General features: G+C 39.7%; 1 protein-coding gene across 1 annotated transcript in view; it reads left to right on the top strand.

Moving 5' to 3' along the window:
- LOC109032551 (uncharacterized) overlaps positions 1-19,309 on the top strand; it is a 246,731-nt gene that overhangs the window by 70,023 nt on the left and 157,399 nt on the right. Inside the window, 11 exon segments of the mRNA XM_072303839.1 lie at positions 1,034-6,093; positions 6,096-7,487; positions 7,490-7,612; positions 7,615-8,361; positions 8,364-8,979; positions 8,982-10,705; positions 12,455-12,618; positions 13,504-13,688; positions 14,543-14,788; positions 15,630-15,959; positions 17,313-17,485. Coding sequence (XP_072159940.1) covers positions 1,034-6,093; positions 6,096-7,487; positions 7,490-7,612; positions 7,615-8,361; positions 8,364-8,979; positions 8,982-10,705; positions 12,455-12,618; positions 13,504-13,688; positions 14,543-14,788; positions 15,630-15,959; positions 17,313-17,485 — 10,760 coding nt within the window.

The raw sequence follows: 19,309 nt of genomic DNA, 5'->3' as shown, positions 1-19,309 counted from the left end.
CCGCTTGCTGGAATTGAAGGCGCGTCAAGCCGCATATTCTCTCAACTTTCGCCGCGGCGCGCATAGACTCTACTGCTACACATAAAATGCAATCCAATGCGCTTTCTTCCGGAATTTTTATCGCGCAGCGACAGCAGTCATAAAGTGAACGCCTTATCTTCTCCAGGCGTCAACATCTTTTCGAAATTATCTCAAAAACGCATTTCCGAAATGATGCTCGCAAATATTGATGGTTATACGCCAAAAAGCCTATTCAGCTCCGATTGAAACATTGCACACCTCCACTTGTGTTTAATTTTTATTTAATTTTATAAAAAAAATAAATCACAATATTTTTTAAAAATTTCCCTCATTCCTTTCACATGTATTAATTGACAATTTAAACGGGAGAAACCTTTTTACGTATTCTATCGGAGAGCAAACACGAATTCATTTCCGACCTTTGGGGAAATCTGGTGCGATGAATGTGCTTACTCACAATCAGTGATTTTTTTGAAAAATTTTAACTTCGAAGGTAAATCGTATGTAAAATTGCAGGCTCTTCACTTTTTTGCGAAAGAATTTTTTCGCTTCGATGCGTGTTACTTACAGGAAAGCAATGTTTGATCATATAAGTGTAAATGTTCAACGGTAAAAGTTAAAAACTCAGAGTTTGGTCAAAATAAGTCGTCGGTGCGAGTTTTAAAAATGGTCAATTCTTTACAGGATTTTTTAAACCGTTTTTGGAAACCGGAAAGCTGCATGAACTTTTCCAACTTTGTTTTTTCCTTTGTCTTTTTTCTACTTTATTTTTTCTTATTTCTCTTCTAGTATCTAAATAAGCCGCACCCTAAGCAGAGAGCCTTGCGGCAGTAAACTTTATCAGTCACTTTTATTCAGTCAAATACATTCTATATACATGTTTGAATGATGCGTCATATATTTATTGATGGCTCAGTTCTTGAAACGCCAAACTTTTCGGTCTCTTTAACAATATTTTAGTAATTCTGCGAAGTGGTAGGTCTTATTTTTCATTTTGAATTTTCTTTTCTAGGCATCGTTACATCGTTCCAACCATCCATTCGTGATGTCCGAGGAGGTGTTGAACAAAGCGTTACAACACTGAAAGATGATGTCTCTGAGCTATCTTCGTTCAGTGCTTTGTCAACTGTTGCTCAAAGCTTGGAAGAATCCATGAGAAACACAGTGACAGTCGTTGAGCAAGATGTGCGGTATAATGTCCCATCTCAGATGGAGGCTGAACTTGATGAAGATATACCTTTGACCGTTAGAGAAATCGAAAAAGAATTTTCAGATTCAGACGAAGCTCTTAAGAATCTATCCAACAAAATTGATCCGATCCTCGAAGAACTCGTTAATCACGCGGAGACTCTGCAAAACTGTTTATCAAAGATTCAAGGGAAGCAGCTCGAATTGTCAAATAAAAAAGAAAACTACGACAAAGAAGAAGCAATGCTTAACCAATTTATCCCTTTAATCGAGCCACTTCGGGACCTTCAAAGTGTCTTATTAAATTGCATCTCTGAGGTAGTATCAAATGAAATAAATCCTTTTGAATCAGAAGAGGTTGCTTCAAAATTGACAGCATTAATAGCCAATCCTCTTAAAGCTCTTAGGGGTTGTATAGCAGTCCTGGAGTCTTACACCGCAGTATTAGACGGTCCAGAGTTGGTCTCTCAAGGTGCAGTATTACTAAACAGACTAGCGAATCCAATTAATGATTTAGACACGACCATAAAGTTGGTCGAACATCTGTCCGCATTTACAGCATTGGATTACATGATTTTACCTATCGAAGCTTTGGTGGATGCATTAGATAATATCGATTATGATGAAGTTTCAATCGAAGATATTGCGAGAGAAGGCTTGCCTCTGGTGAAGAACTTGGATGACTCCGTTGAAATACTTATCAACTGTATTAGAACCATTGATAAATGTGCCTCAGCTGAAACATCCTTCGTGAAGCAAAAGAAACTTAAATATTTTGGAACTTTACTAGCGCCTCTGATACACTTCCAAGAGGAATTGCACAAGCTTGAGCAAACCTTCGCCGATGAATCAAAATTGAATCAGGTATCAGGGGCTCAGGTATATCAACTAGCTCAGGATATAAGTACCCCTTTACAGTTGTTACGTATGGAACTATCGGTGATGCAGCATCAGATAGAGCTTGAGGAGTACAGTTCATTTTTGTATCCCGATAGGGAAAAGTCAGTACTCATTGAACTGGTTGAACCTCTAGCCCAAGCCCAGAAGTGTGTTTCATTTTATCATGATAGAATCGTCGATCTACATCCAGATGAAAATATTGACGCCGGAAACATAGTGTATGCATTGAAAGTCTTGAAAAACCCTCTCTCCGATCTTTGCACGAGTATAATAAAAGCCGAGGAAACCATTCTGCAGTCTGCTCCTGCTATTTCAGATCCCAACATAGGTTTGAAAAAAGTCCACCAAACTGTTGGTGATTTGCAGAAGGTCATCGCATCCATAAAAGCGCTACCGTTGATGCAAAATGTAACTGCTGAGGATTTGGCGATTTGCGATTCCTTTGCAACTCTGTCAGAGCCACTTGAAGCCATTCAATGTGGATTAGAGATTATTGGGCGACAAATTCATGATCAAGACGAGCAAAATCTGGGCACACAATCACTTAGCAATTTAGAAGAGCCTTTCGCTACGTTGCAAAAAACTTTGTCAACCATCGAGCAGAAAATATCCTCTCAGGATTTTTCATATCAACTGAATGAATTACGTGGGACCGTGCAGGACCTTCAAAGGCACATATTAGAATTTCAAGATCAAATTTCCTTTGAGTACGGTAATCAGCCAGCATCCATTGAGTACAGTATTCTTACATTGCAGTCAATAGTTCAACCAATGCAAGTTTTATTGACTCATTTAACGAAGGTTTGTAATGTTATCTCTTTCCAGTCTACTGAAAATAAGAATTTGACGCGCATCCCTAGTTTGAGCAATCTTGTTCAAAATGCATCAGAACTTAACACAAAATTCGATGAATATGCAAGGACGACCCAAGGAACTCATACGACCGAGGGAGTTAAAACACCCATGCAAGTAATGTTGTGTGAAACAGCCCTCGTTTTGGAGACATTTGTCCAGAATTTGCAGAATTTCGACGAATCGATGAGGATAAGTTCAAATCCTGCGGCTGTAGATCGCACCCCTATTACAGACACTTTAAAAAATTTACAGCAGCATCTCGTTCAACTGCAAGATGAGATCCAGTACCATCCTGACATCCCTTTAGCAGCAGTTGAAAAAAGTATACACACACTCGCCGATACACTGAAGGATAATCATGATATCCTCTGCACAACGAAGAATCTCCTTGAATTTGTATCAGTCTTAGCTGAAAATGTCTCACCCATCGAAAATTTAGCCGAGCAGTTACATGGTCTAAAAACTGCCACTTTCACATTGGAGGACGTATCGAAAAAGGTCATTGATAGTGCAGATATTGCAATGAAAGCACCAAAAGAAAGAGAGACTAACTTGACAGGTAAAACAGAAGATTCTCAAGTAAGAAAGACCAAAGATGTCGAAGAAATGACTGTCGAACAAAAAGTTAAAGTTGAAGAGCCTTTGCCGAAAAAGGCCGTAGAAGGGTTGGTTGAGAATACTGAAACTAAAACAGATAAGACTAAAAGCCATGACAAGGAGGCTCAAGTAAGTAAACATGAAGAACCAGAAGAAGAGAAAATGGAGCTACCACGTCAAGGGATAGTTTTTGAGCAGCCGAACAAAGAAATAAAGATGGACGTTGAATTTTCGTCACACAATGAGCACTCCCAACCACTTTCATTGCATGAAATAAAGAAAAGAGGGGAGAAAATGGAGTTGGACGTAGTTCATCAGGATGTTGAACAGGCAATGGATATTTCTGAGTCACATAAGCCAAAACAGGAGACATCTACTGCTATAATTAACGCCACTGAAGATGACAGCATTTTAAAACTTCAAGAAACCCAGACAGGACCAAAACTGGATACCTCTACGCAGCAAAGCAAGCAAAACGAAAAAGAGACGGTAAAACATTCGCAAAATGAGCCAGAGAAAAAGGCGAAGGAACAAAGTAAAACTAAACAAAAAACTAAAGTTCCGTCAAGTTTGGAGAGCAAAAGGAAACACAGCATTATACCTATTGATCTCCAACTCGAGTCTGTGAATGACGTTTTGTCCACTATCCGTAACTTCCGTAAAAACATTGCAATTGACTGTACTGAAAATTTTGATAATGAGTCTCCAGTTCAAGATTCCCTTCTCGAATTTATCGATGAAATTGAACTCTTTGAAACAAGCCTGAGACAGTTCAAGGAAAACACAGAAATGGATGAAAACAGTTTGACTCCTGATTCTGTAAAAGGGAATCTTGATGTTCCATTGCTGCGTTTGAAAAATCAAGTATGTCTTCTAGAAAATGTCTTCAATGCTCACCAGTGTGAGTCACTTTCAGCTGCGGTGACTGATCTGAAAGAAATCGTCAATGAGTTAAACGAGAATCTCGAGAGAAACTCTTTTGAGCTCATGCAACTGGAAGATCTAAAAACACCCTTAAAAATTTTGAATTTAGCCGTCATTGAATGGGGATCAAAAGAAGACGGCGAGGTCCAACTATTGAAAAATCAAGCGAATAATGTTGCCTCCTTCAATCCGTCAGATTTGAATAAATTTGTTGTGAAAGACATGGTTGATTGTATCTCAAGCATTGATAACGAAATCTACGGTATTTTGAATCATGCCTCTGAGGATGTCACAAATGATATATTTTATGAATGCACAGATAATATAAAAAATCTGGCTATTGTCTCAGAAAAGCTCAAAGTAACTGAAAACAAATTGAAAGCCTTAATCGACAAGCCAAGCGAGATGCCCGTTACAATTTTGAAAGAGTCAATTAAAAATATTCAAGAGCACATTTTTTCTGTGGAACAAGCACTTTGTCTAAACACACTTCAACCTCAGACCGTGCAAAACACAGTCTCGAACTTTCGGGAATATTTAGCCGCTCTTCATCATGATATCCAGGCGTTTGAATGCCTCAACGTCGAGGAAAGCAAGGCTTTAAATTTGGAGAAGCTGATAGAGCCCATTACAGTCCTCCTACAACAGATAGACGATGTGAAACATAGCACAGTAGCAGACAAAATAAGCACAGCTTTAATTGAACACATAGATATCTTAGATCAGACTGCAGACGAATTGAGACAGCAGTTGACAGCATGCATGTTGGAACCGCAAATAACTGAAAGTGAGATAACAACTCTTGTAGAACCATTTAAGATAATAAAATCCGAGATAAATGACATTGCACCGTACATTAATCGTGCAAGTAAACGTCGAAGCATCTCTACCGATGAAAATCTTTTATTGCAAAATTTGTCGGACGCTTTCCAGACCATTGCAAGTATAGAGTTTGAAGAAGTTTCTGATTTATTGGTCAACCAAAATTTCAAAGAAAAGACAAAAGTTGCAAGTGAATCACTGGTGGAAGAACTGCTAATCAATGCATCGGCAATGAAACAACCGTTGGTACAACAGTCTGATACTCAAAATAAACTAAAACAAGAGGTGAAAAACGTACCAGAACAAGTACTTGAAGAAGGACTTACGCCGGAAGTGGGCATGAAATTAAAACGAGACGTTGAAGAAGAGTCCAAAATTGAGGTTGAGCAAAAGACACGAAAAGAAATTGGAGAAAAAACAGAACGTGAAGCAGAAGAAAAAGCAAAGATACAAGATGCGGAAAAAACTAAAATAGAGGCCGCAGAGAAAGTGAAGCATGAAGCAGAAGCAGATGCCAGACGATATGCAGAGGAAAAAGCGGAGCTAGAAGCCGCGCACAAGGCCAAAAAAGAAGCAGCAGAGAAAGAAAAACGTGCAGCTGAAGAAAAAGAAAGACGGCAAGCAGAAGAAAAAGAAAGACGGCAAGCAGAAGAAAAAGCAAAGCAAGAAGCTGAGATTAGGACCAAAAAGGAAGCAACTGAGAAGGCTAAACGTGAAGCAGAAGAAAAAGAAAATCGTGAAACAGAGGAAAAAGCAAAACGTGAAGCTGAGGAAAAGGCCAAAAGGATGAGAGGGCGGCTCTTGGAGCGCAAGAAAAAGCCAAAAAGGAAGCTGCGGACAAAGCAAAAAAAGAGGCTTCAGAAAAAGCTACACATGAGGCAGAAGCAGAAGAGAAACATGTTGCAGAGTCAATAGCAATACAGGAAACCGAGGTGAAAGGCGATAAAGTAAACCGTGAAGCGGAAGAAAAAGCGAAACAAGAGTCAGAGGAGGCGGCTAAAAAAGAAACCACGGAAAAAGTTAGTACTGAGGCTGCAGAAAAAGCAAAACAAGCGGAGGAAGAAAAAGCAACACATAAGGAACAAGAAGCAGCAAAACGTGAAGCAGAGGAAAAGGCACAACGTGAAACAGAAGACAAAGCAAAACGTGAAGCAGAAGAAAAATCAAAACATGAAGCTGAAGAAAAGGTCAAAAAGGAAGGTGAAGAAAAGGCTAAAAAGGAAGCTACAGAGAGACTGAAACATAAAGCAGAAGAAAAATCAAAGAAGGAAGCAGAACAAAAAGCGAAACGTGAGGTAGAAGAAAAAGCGGAACGTGAAAGAGAAGAAAAAGCGAAACGTGAGGCAGAAGAAAAAACAAAGAAAGAAGAAGCAGAAGAAAAAGCCAAGAAGAATGCAGAAGAGAAAGCTAAGAAGGAAGCAGAGGAAAAAGCCAAAATGGAAGCAGTAGAAAAAGCAAAGAAGGAAGCAGAAGAAAAAGCGAAACGTGAAACAGAAGAAAAAGCAAAGCAAGAAGCCGCAGAAAAGGTGAAACATGAAGCAGAAGAAAAAGCAAAACAGGAGGCAGAGGAAAAAGCAAAACTGGATGCAGAAGAAAAAGCGAAACGGGAGGCAGAAGAGAAAGCTAAACGGGAGGCAGAAGAAAAAGCAAAGCAAGAAGCTGCAGATAAGGCCAAGAAAGAAGCCGCAGAAAAGGCGAAACTTGAAGCAGAAGATAAAGCTAAACGTGAAGCAGAAGAAAAAGCTAAACGTGAAGCAGAAGAAAAAGCTAAACGTGAAGCAGAAGGAAATGCTAAACGTGAAGCAGAAGAAAAAGCTAAACGTGAAGCAGAAGAAAAAGCTAAACGTGAAGCAGAAGAAAAAGCTAAACGTGAAGCAGAAGAAAAAGCTAAACGTGAAGCAGAAGAAAAAGCTAAACGTGAGGCAGAAGAAAATGCTAAACGTGAAGTAGAGGAAAGAGCAAAGCAAGAAGCCGCAGAAAAGGCGAAACGTGAAGCAGAGGAAAAAGCCAAACGGGAGGCGGAAGAAAAAGCTAAACTTGAAGCAGAAGATAAAGCTAAACGTGAAGCAGAAGAAAAAGCTAAACGTGAAGCAGAAGGAAATGCTAAACGTGAAGCAGAAGAAAAAGCTAAACGTGAAGCAGAAGAAGAAGCTAAACGTGAAGCAGAAGAAAAGCTAAACGTGAAGCAGAAGAAAAAGCTAAACGTGAAGCAGAAGAAAAAGCTAAACGTGAGGCAGAAGAAAATGCTAAACGTGAAGTAGAGGAAAGAGCAAAGCAAGAAGCCGCAGAAAAGCGAAACGTGAAGCAGAGGAAAAAGCCAAACGGGAGGCGGAAGAAAAAGATAAACTTGAAGCAGAAGAAAGAGCTAAACGTGAAGCAGAAGAAAAAGCAAAGCAAGAAGCCGCAGAAAAGGCGAAACGTGAAGCAGAGGAAAAAGCTAAACTTGAAGCAGAAGAAAAAGCAAAACGGGAGGCGGAAGAAAAAGCTAAACTTGAAGCGGAACAAAAAGCTAAACGTGAGGCAGAAGAAAATGCTAAACGTGAAGTAGAGGAAAGAGCAAAGCAAGAAACCGCAGAAAAGGCGAAACGTGAAGCAGAAGAAAGAGCTAAACGTGAAGCAGAAGAAAAAACAAAACGGGAGGCAGAAGAAAAAGCAAAGCAAGAGGCTGCAGAAAAGGCCAAGAAAGAAGCCGCAGAAAAGGCGAAACGTGACGCAGAAGAAAAAGCCAAACGGGAGGCGGAAGAAAAAGCTAAACTTGAAGCAGAAGAAAAAGCAAAACGGGAGGCAGAAGAAAAAGCAAAGCAGGAGGCTGCAGAAAAGGCCAAGGAAGAAGCTGCAGAAAAGGCGAAACGTGACGCAGAAGAAAAAGCAAAGAAGGAAGCAGAAGAAAAAGCGAAACGTGAGTCAGAAGAAAAAGCGAAACGCGAAGCAGAAGAAAAAGCAAAACGCGATGCAGAAGAAAAAGCAAAGAAAGAAGCAGTAGAAAAAGCAAAGAAGGAAGCAGAAGAAAAAGCGAAACGAGAAGCAGAAGAAAAAGCTAGAAGGAAGCAGAGGAAAAGGCCAAAATGGAAGCAGTAGAAAAAGCAAAGAAGGAAGCAGAAGAAAAAGCAAAGAAGGAGGCAGAAGAAAAAGCAAAGAAGGTGGCAGAAGAAAAAGCGAAGAAGGAGGCAGAAGAAAAAGCAAAGAAGGAAGCAGAGGAAAAAGCCAAAAAGGAAGCAGCAGAGAAGGCGAAACTTGAAGCAGAGGAAAAAGCAAAAAAAGAAGCAGAAGAAAAAGCAAAGAAGGAAGCATTAGAAAAAGCAAAGAAGGAAGCAGAGGAAAAAGCAAAGAAGGAAGCAGAAGAAAAAGCAAAGAAGGAAGCAGAGGAAAAAGCAAAGAAGGATGCAGAGGAGAAAGCTAAGATGGAAGCAGTAGAAAAAGCAAAGAAGGAAGCAGAAGAAAAAGCAAAGAAGGAAGCAGAGGAAAAAGCCAAAAAGGAAGCAGCAGAGAAGGCGAAACTTGAAGCAGAGGAAAATGCAAAGAAAGAAGCAGAAGAAAAAGCAAAGAAGGAAGCAGAGGAAAAAGCAAAGAAGGATGCAGAGGAGAAAGCAAAGAAGGAAGCAGAGGAAAAAGCCAAAGTGGAAGCAGAAGAAAAGCAAAGAAGGAAGCAGAGGAAAAAGCCAAAAAGGAAGCAGCAGAGAAGGCGAAACTTGAAGCAGAGGAAAAAGCAAAGAAAGAAGCAGAAGAAAAAGCAAAGAAGGAAGCAGAGGAAAAAACCAAAAAGGAAGCAGCAGAGAAGGCGAAACTTGAAGCAGAGGAAAAAGCAAAGAAAGAAGCAGAAGAAAAAGCAAAGAAGGAAGCAGTAGAAAAATTAAAGAAGGAAGCAGAAGAAAAAGCAAAGAAGGAAGCAGAGGAAAAAGCCAAAATGGAAGCAGCAGAGAAGGCGAAACTTGAAGCAGAGGAAAAAGCAAAGAAAGAAGCAGAAGAGAAAGCAAAGAAGGAAGCTGTAGAAAAGGTTAAACGTGAGGCAGAGGAAAAGAAAAAACTTGAGGCTGAAGAAATGGCCAAAAAGGAAGCCGCAGAGAAAGCGGAACTTGCAGCAGAAGAAAAAGCAAAGAAGGATGCTGAGGATAAAGCACAAAATGATGCTGCAGATAAGACTAAACGTGATGCAGATGAAATGGCTAAGCTTGAGGCAGAAGAAAAAGCTAAGCGCGAGGCAGAGAATGAAGTGAAAAAGAGGACTGAAGAACAAGCCAGAAAGGAAGCTGCGGAGAAGGTTAAACGTGAAAAAGAAGGAAATGCAAAGCAGAAGTCTGAGGAGAAGGTCAAAAAAGAAACCGAAGAGAATGCTCAGCGTAATGCCAAAGAGAAGGCTGATTTCGAGGTTAGAGAGGAAACAATAGTGGGAGCAAAGGAAATTACTCATCCTGACGTCAAAGCAAAGCCCGACGATAAAGAATGTGGTCGCACTGATGAATTGTCCAGTCGCGAAGCAAAGAAGGAACTATCTCGAGTGGCAGATGAAAAGATAATAAGTAAAACTAATAAGGATATTGAAACACATACGAAGCAAGTTTATGTAACAGAAAATAATGACACATTTAATCGAGGGGCAAGAGTAGCGATCAAAAAACCAGATGCAGAACTCACGATTGCTGGTCAAACTGCCAAAGACCATTATTCTGGAACGTCTCTGCGTGGATCCACTCACGGTAGTTACGTTACCAAGAAATACGAAATCACGGATGATTTAAGAGTCACTGCAGAAAAGTTGAGAGATCAGTGCTCCGAAGAACTTAAGCACAGCAGGAGGAGCGTCTCACGATCTGAAATAAGGGCTACCTCAGAGTCTCCGAGCTTTATGAATACGCACAGCGCAAGGGATTATCAATATAAACGAGTCAACTTGGATAATGTTGATATCCACAGTTCCACTTATTCAAGGACCAAATCACCCCTAGAAAGAGCTCGATCACCATACGTCAGTAGATCACCTGTTGGAGTAGCTAGGAGCCCAGATTTGATTCATCAGTTGAACAGAAAGATGCATCTGAGCTCGAACTATTACAAGAGAGAATATACACCTGACCTTATGGATCGACTGACCAGTCAGCGGGTAGGATCACCTGTGGACTCATATAAAGGCAGGAGTGACTCCCGACTTGGTGTTTCGGAATCTGAGGACGATTACACGCTCAGAGAGAACACACTGTCAAGATCTCGTAGTTTTGACCGAATGGCTTATAATTACATAAGCTCTAAGGCTGACCGGCATTCCGATTATTTGTCTAATTCGGGCAGATATGCATCACCTCTGAGGACAAAATGGTCCGAAAGTGTCGTTTCTGATGATGAGATGTATCATTACTCCAAGGTCCATTCTCGCTGCATTGTTCATGATCAGCATCCTAAAGTGGTAAGATATAATTATAATAAAAGCATGAGAAGTTACAACAACATTATATAAGTGTTCATTTGATATAAAAGACCCAACATTTATAAGCTCAGAACGAATAATTATACTAAAAGAAGTTCCGATTAGTCCTCTTCAAACACCAAAAATAAAATATAAAACACCGATATCTTTTTGGTTAGTCGAAAAAGCTCAAACTTTCATAATTATTAATAGTTAAAGAGATATAACACTAAACTGCAATTTTAGAATTGATCAATCCCTCCCCATATCTTAATAAATAAAGTGCCTGATAAAAGGGTTAAATTGTAAAAGGTTAAATGAGGTTAAAAGGTTAAAGGGTTAAATGAGTATTGCACATTACTAATCTTTAATTAATCTACTTATTCTTGTTTATTAATTTCTGAATGACGCCCCAAAGGTGTAGAAAGTTCGGCCTACACAGTTTTGAGCAACCAGGAATTCAGCCTATGCATTAAGAAACTGAGCGCTCGCAGTAATCTTTACCAACAATTAGTGCGCTTGTAGTAACTTTGAAAAAATTAAGCGCAGTTGCATTCATCTTCTAAAAATTCAACGCTTTCGCGGTAAAGAATTCAACACTCAATAACACTTTCAAATACTCAGTAATTTTCTCAGAAATTCTACGCTTTTGCACTAATTTTGTAAAAATTAGTGCGTTCGATGCAATAAGTTTTACAAAATATCAGTATCCTTGTCCTAAAATTTCGTCAAAATCAGTGTGTTGAGTGTTAACTCTTTAAAATAAAACCGATTTTTTTTGTGTGTGTGTGTGACTGAACGTTCGATTCATGCAACCGAATTTCTTTCATCAGTTCGTTTAACCTCATAAGTTTGGTCACACGAACTAAAAGTTGAGTTCGACAAACCGAATAGTTGAGATGATATAGAACATCAAGTTCTCCTTCATTTTTTGGATATGCAATTTAATCCTCTTGGAACCCAAAATAGTCGGAGCATGTGTTTGGCCTTATCCAACTTTTCTGCATCTGCGTTAAAGTCTCCGAGTCAGCCGAAAAGAGTTAAGAGTTCACGTTCTCCTTCATTTCGTGCAAATGCAATTTTATTCCCTTGGAAGTCGAAATAGTTTTATCTCTTATTTTGCCCAAACTAACTACTCTCCCGTGCCGAGGAAGAACGCCTTATGAGCCCTCAGACGTTGCGATATTTCCTTGAATACAAAAATTATCAACTACAAAAATTGTGAATTTTTTTCTTCAAAAATTTTTCGACAATTTTTTACGCAATTTATTCTAAAAATTCTGAAAATTTTTATGGAAAATATGCATAGTTTTTCTAGAAAATACATCTTTTATCTGAGAAAATTTGGCACGTCTCGAATGTTTATACGGCGTTCTTCCTTAGCACGGCAGTATTCTACTTTGCGATAAAATCTCTGAATCAGCGGAAAAAAGACCAAGGTATTTTTCTTTGATGCGGATGTACGAGAAAGTTTTTTCGCTTCAAAATTGTGACCGGATCTGTGAACAGGGACCTCATCACCCGAAGAAAATATCTAAAACTTTGAACTTTGCGCGAGAAACGAGCACGATATTCACCTGCAAAACTGTAGTAATATCTATATGCCTTTTCATTTCACTATCTAGACGCTATGGTATGATCCATGTAATGCAGCAGTAAAATAAGTCCTCTCATAAAGCTTTTGACTAAATGTGAAACTAATACATACGATGATTAGACACATTTTAATTTTGGCGATGTATGTTTTAGAAAACAACAGACTCAAGACCTCATTTCTGTGGTCGATTGTCCAATCGATCGACCACCGTAGGATCCAGGGTGAAGTTGACATGCAGTGTGATTGGTTACCCGGAGCCAAAAATTGAGTGGTACAAAGATGGACTTCCCATTATCCATAAAAAACGGGATTTCAAGTAAGATGCTTAATTCAGCTGCTTTTATTCCCTTACGTCCTAACCCTTTTCGTGAGATCTCCCTACTTTCCTTATGCGATTGTTACTTGGAATATACAAACTTAATTTCAATTTTTCAACATCCCATACGAAAATTAAATACACCTATATTTATCTTTCTTGCTATACATTGGACCTAAAAAATAAACCTTTATGATTAGAAATTTGTTTTGAAAAGAAAAAAAAACCCGAAAATAACGATAGAGTGAAAGGATCCCATTACGACCGGATTAAAATTCTCCGCCTCAACTAAAATTTTACTTTTCGAAATTGATCGTTTTGGTTGATCGGAATTTTCCTTCCTCAACGCCAAGAAAAAGTGCTAAGTTAATATATGTCAAGATTTTTCGGTTTTCGCTACTCATAATGTGAAAAACAAAATTTGAGCCATTATGCGATTTTACAAATATATGCAATGATTGCGACCCAGGCCATACTTTACTTAGAAAACAATGTGCATGAGGATGTTAACATATTTACAATTTTTGCGTTGTTTTTTTTATTAAATCATGACCTGAGTCGCAATCATTGCAATATATATTTGTAAAATCGGCTAATAGCTGAACTTTTGTTTTAAATAGATTTCCTCTGATCATTCAATTTTCTGAGGCCTTTTCCACACAAGCGCGGTTCGAGGAACTTTGGGCGTGCTTGTTCCAGGAACTTGTCATAACTTACCTATAACTGGAATTAATTCGTCTAAACTGCGCTCGGGTGAGCAAGACCGTGAGTAAGGGTAATTTTATTCGAAAGAAAATCCTTAATATTTTATTTTATTTATATGTGAAGAACTCTCCCCCCCCTCTCACAAATAAACTTTGATGAAATTGAAATTTCGGATTGCAGGTATCATGTGAAATTGTACAAAGGTCTCGCTAGTCTGGAAATTTTTGGAGCACAAGTGAGTGACTCCGGGAACTACACCTGCGTGGCCACAAATGACTACGGAAGATCCATCACAGCTGCCAACATTCAAGTCTTCCCTGACTACGAGACTCAACGAATGTCGGAACTTTCGAACCGATCCATAGGTTGGTGCAAGTATATAGTTAGTCAGAGCTCCAAATTTATTGTTGATATTAATGATTTTTGATACAAATATTTTAACTCTAGCGTGGGGGTGAAGTATCGCACGAAACTGAAGGCGTTTTTGGCTGGTGACAACATTTTGTTGTAACTCACAACATAACGTGCTTTATCTAGATGGATCAAATAAACCCGTTTTTCTTCGTCGTTTCTTTAAAAATTTAAGTCAGGATCTGCCAAAATACGAAACATTTGTAAATTATGCCAACAAGGCTTTTTTTGACTAAATGCGCGATGACAGTTCATGAATGAAAGATAAACGATTGAAAGATCCTACGAGGTGGTATCAAAATAACCAGTGATTTTTGATACAAATATTTGAGCTTCGGCGTGGGCGGTGAAGTATCACACGAAGCTGAAGGCGTTTTTGACTGGTGACATCAGGTTGTCAACAGTTTAGCTTCGGAAAAATGCACGATTCGATCTTAACTGGATTTATGATGGTTGAAAGTTGGAAATATAAAGCAATTTCACGCCGCCTTTTGGTATAAAAATAAACTGAGCAACTTTTAACCTATTTTTAGATTGAAAGGTATTTCTTCCGCCAAGAGTCTTTAACTCATGAGCCATCTCCACAACGCTGCTGTCACATGCCCACGGCTCATGAGTTAGCATATTTTGGTGCTTAGTTCATTTTGCTTTGATGTCAATAATCACTTTTCCATTTTCCCAAAAGGAACCGCACCCACTTATACATTGTTTCTTATGCAGCTTCCTAGAGCATCTTTTCCACCCGTTTCTAGCTCCTTTTATCATGAATACACGTCATTTTATTTACTCATTCATTTATTTTCTCCAGAATCGGATTTCCTTCACATGCGTTGTATAAGGGACTCGTTCTCACCCCGACCGAGCTCCATCCTGAGGGACCTGACTCATTCCGACCACTTATCAGCTCCCAAAGGTGTGGACCTCGACGGTGACCTGTTCAGCCCCAGATCTGGTCTGTCGTCGCCCGATTACGGTAGGCCCGTCGTCACGACTTTAGCCTCGGAGAACTTCGTCCCGGCCGGTGGAACTGCTGCATTGCACGTCCATTTTAAAGGTAAGCGTCTCTACCACCACAGGCCCATCGTTTCCTCAACGTTTTTTATTAACGGAGTTATAAGCTTTTAAAGATTCCACAATCTGTCCGACTTCTCCCATTGACTCTTTCCATCGTGCGACGTCGCGCCGTTGGTCGCCAACTTGCACGTCTTAAGACTCATACCCTCGGCGGGCTGATTGTTGAAATTGACAGGCAAAGCAATAGATAAAGGAAACATAAGGAGTATGGAGGGATCCTATTGGTTAATTTGGGTGGTTGCAATGGAGAAAGGAGGTAGGTAATAGACTAGCTAACGGCAACTCTGCCGTGCTAAGGAAAAACGCCGTATGAACTTTCAAGAGTTGCCAAATTTCCCCCGATGAACTGTTCATTTTGGAAGAAAGTTATGCATATTTCCTCTTGAAACTTTCAAATATTTTAGACTAAAGTGCAAACAATATTGTCCGAAAAATTGTAAGAAAAATCTTCTCTATTACCGCAGTAAATTGCTACTTTATCAAGGGAAATTTGGCAACGCCTGAAGATTCATACGGCGTTGTTCCTTAGCACGGCAGAACTCACGAGGGACCCATTAGTTAGTCCATCATTGTCTCCCATAGTCTATAAGAACCACCCATATCAACCAACAGGATCGCTCCGTACTCCTCATGTCTTCTTTGTCTACAGCTCTGTCTATCAATTTCAACAATCAGCCCGCAGGAGATAGTTACCGAACTTTCTGTCCCAAGTATATTTTCTAAGTAAAATTTTATAATTACAACATACCTGTCCGGTCGTGATTTTTCCAGTATATTTTGAATTTTGCACAATGTTTAATTCCTTTTCATGTTCATTCCAGGCACCCCTTACTCAGACGTGACCTGGCTGAAGGGTAGCACGCCGATCTCAACGAGCTCCTCGCGCTACAGGTACGTGCGGGAGCCGGACACGCACACTCTCATCGTGAGTGACGTCACCCCGGAGGAGACGGGCAAGTACGTCTGCCGGGCGTACACCGGGCTGGGATACGTGGACACGACGGCCACCATCGAGGTCGTGTCCGCTGGCAACGTCCGCGGCAACAACCGCCCGGCGATGTTCGTCAACCGGCCCAGCACCAGCCTCACCTTCGTCGTCGGCGAGGACATCACGCTGTCCTTCCGGGTCGCCGGAACACCCAAGCCCAAAGGTTCGTATCCGTAAATTGTATCGTCCAAGGAGAAGGAACGTCAATCCACGTGTTAAGGTGAATCCAGGGTTCGATTAGGGATAATTCAAGATTAGAGATAGCGCCACCAGTCACCACTGAGAATGTCACTTTCCTTCGACGATTACTGAAATAATATTCCTCGAATTACAAAAAGCAGATCCACAAGATATAGAATTAATTTTTGCTTGATTTTTTGAGCCAAAAATATTGGCAATTATAATTACACGCGCAGAGAAAGTACGGCTGAAACTTTCAGCTCAGAGGCGGCGGCCGAGCGCGCAACGGAATCCCTCATGTTCTGTCTCTCTCTCTCCCATTGCCGCAATGGGAATTACTTTCCGCCGTAGTTAAGACTTTATTTTTGGGAATTTTGAGAAGATTTTTTACTGAGTGTTCCTCAAGTATGTTGCCATATCCCTGGATCTCCAATCTTGAATAAGTATTACGGTTTTTATTATTTTGGCAAATATATGCGGCTATTCTGAGCAGCGCGACGTGGTGGCCAAATCGCGAAGTTCCAAGCCTGGATTCACCTTAAGGACGCTAGAGTCAGGGTTGCCACAGTCAGGGAATCCCGGAAAACCGGGAAAATGTCAAGGAAAATGACGAAAGTGTCTGGGAAAATGATAAACTCACCTTTATTTGCTATCTAGAATGGGTTTGACACTTCGAACAACAAATTTTGCTTAAAAGCTTTTTCAAATTATGCCATTTAAACCATTTGGCATATCTTTAATTGGACCGCGTTAAACAGAAAGGAACCAAGCCACATCAGCTATTGCCAAATTCAACTGGGCATTTTAATTTCTTACATGGAAACGGTTGTGCGGTTTTTCGTGCAAATTTTTGGTGAATTTTCTCCACATCACTAAACGAATTCCTTAAAATTTTCAAAGGAATCTGCACAAACGTTCTCTCGTAAAAAATTAAATTGTTCTGTTAAATTTGGCAAAAACTGATGTGGCCTGGTTCCTTTCTGTTAAACGCGGTCCAATTTTGTCAGTGAATTTCACTTTAATGCGTCAGAGAAATCAAGGAAGTATCAGGGAATTTCATATTCTAAATCTTGTGGCAACCCTGTGGAGTGTCTTTATATCATGGTGTCTAGGACCCAGAATAACTGGGAAAATCCAAGATTCATCACGGAATGCAAATTTTTAAGGGAAATCTCGGAAAAATCTGGAAATCTGTCCCAGAAATGGGGAATCTCTTCCACCGCCTAGCGACCATCTTGTTTTCGAATTTTTCAGACATTTCACGCCTCTCGGATTAGTATGGCGACCCAAACATAAATAATCAGTTGCTTAATATGATTTTCTCCTTTCGTTTCAGTTTCATGGATGAAAGGAGTGAAAGACATCACGAACAGTTTCAGGACTGTGAAAGAGACTTATGACGACTACGTGAGATTAACCTTAAAGCGAGCACAACCTTCAGACGCTGGAACTTATTTCATCGTTGCGAAGAATATTTACGGCTGTGATAGAGCATTCGTCACCGTTCGGGTATGTGACTTCCAAATTCATCTTCCATGTGCGTGATTTTATTCAACAGTTGACCTGCTTCTAACTCTGCGAAGAATGGGCTTACACAAATACGTGTTGCTCCCGTCACGCAGGAACGTAATTCTACGTTTCATTGTGGCTTAATTTCCCTTCGTACACCTGGAGAATTATTACCTGGAGAATGTTGGGCATTCCTAACTGAAAATTTCACTATTTTTCCTCCAATCTCACGCAAAAATCACAAAAATTTCGGTATAAAAATGCACGGGTACATACTTGTAAAAAACTGAATCGTTTGAGTCAATCTTGCAACCTTGGAATGGAGTAACGTTCCTTCGTCCAAGAAACGACAATGAAGTAAAATTGCTTTTAAAATATCTTGGCGAATTTATAGGGAGTCTCTTACTCGTATCGTAGGATTATATTTCGCTGGTTGAACATTACATATCTATTGGCGAGAAATACAATGCTCTGCCCAAACGCAAAATGAACCTTTTTCCATGATAGCACCTTTGGAAGACGCGTATGATATATAGACTGCCCATTATATTGCGATGGAGAAGACAAATTTTAAAAGAAATGCGTATGATTGGTCACGCCTTGTTCTTCGTAGATCAATGTCTCCGCTATTATTGGGATGAGAATTTTTTACAGATAGTCAGGGTTGCAAGTGTCAGAAAAATTGTCATTGATATAAGCTGCAAAAGCGAGTGTAGCCCCGCCCTTACGCTCATTTCTGAGTAATTGAAAACGGGAGTGGGCAATTAAGTTCGCCTTCAACTCGATGGATACGATTTGAGCGACTCAGGAGTTGGAATAGTTGTATGTCGTACTTTGTGTGTAACGCGATGTTTGAAAAACGAGTGACTTCAATTGTAATTGTAGTGTTTTTAGTGACCTCCTCAGTTGAACATTCAGTAACTTTTACTCGATTCTCCTCGCAGAAAAATATTTCGATATTGACATTGAGATAAGTTACAGAGGTTAGAATTTAGCACCGCTCTCGCGATCATGTTTGTATTCGAGTTCTTTGCAAGTTTCAACTTCACACGTACAATTGCGGTGCTTCAAAGTTTGCATGACTGTTTTTAAATTAACCTTTTTCTTCGTAAGAAGTCGGGGACTTTCAGTGCAAGGAGTCAAGAAATGCTCTCCAAAAGTCAGGGAAAGTTAGAACTGGATTAATCCTGCAACCCTGATGGAGATATTTCTCAAATTAATCTATAGTACTCAACCATCAAAATACGATTTCATACCATCTGTGACAAATTCATTACATCAAATTGAGCGTGTATTTGTATGTACAAGCAGTTATGTCTCGTTTGCTCAGTTCCATTCAATCAAATCCTATTGTCTTACATTTAACTCCTAGGACTTCAGCACATTCCATTCCTCCATTAATTTGAGGGTATCCCGGCAATCGTCTAGCAGGCATATAAATTGTCGGGAAAATGTATACAGTGATTTTTATAGTGAGAGATTTTACAATTTACATTTACCCAGCAATGTCAGTTTGACGAACATATACAGCAAAGCGTTTAAAAATGAAATCCCTCCTCAGATTCCTGACGCAACCTAGCAACTTCATTTTCCTTTCGATATTTTCGCACAAACCTCCGTATCTGACATAGCATATTATTGATTTTTTTTCGATTGTCAGCAAGAAAATTACAAGTACCGACCCTTGAATGAAAATCAAACTGCAACCAATCACAGTTCGGGCCATAAGTCACAAGACATTCTCGGCATTGCCAAATATCTCATTTGCCTCCAAAATAATTATCTCTGTCTAGACTCACGTCAAAAATAACAAATTTAAATTGA

This window comes from Bemisia tabaci, chromosome 8 (assembly GCF_918797505.1).
Source record: "Bemisia tabaci chromosome 8, PGI_BMITA_v3".
NCBI classification, from domain to species: domain Eukaryota; kingdom Metazoa; phylum Arthropoda; class Insecta; order Hemiptera; family Aleyrodidae; genus Bemisia; species Bemisia tabaci.
This window is presented reverse-complemented; position numbering and strand designations above follow the sequence as displayed.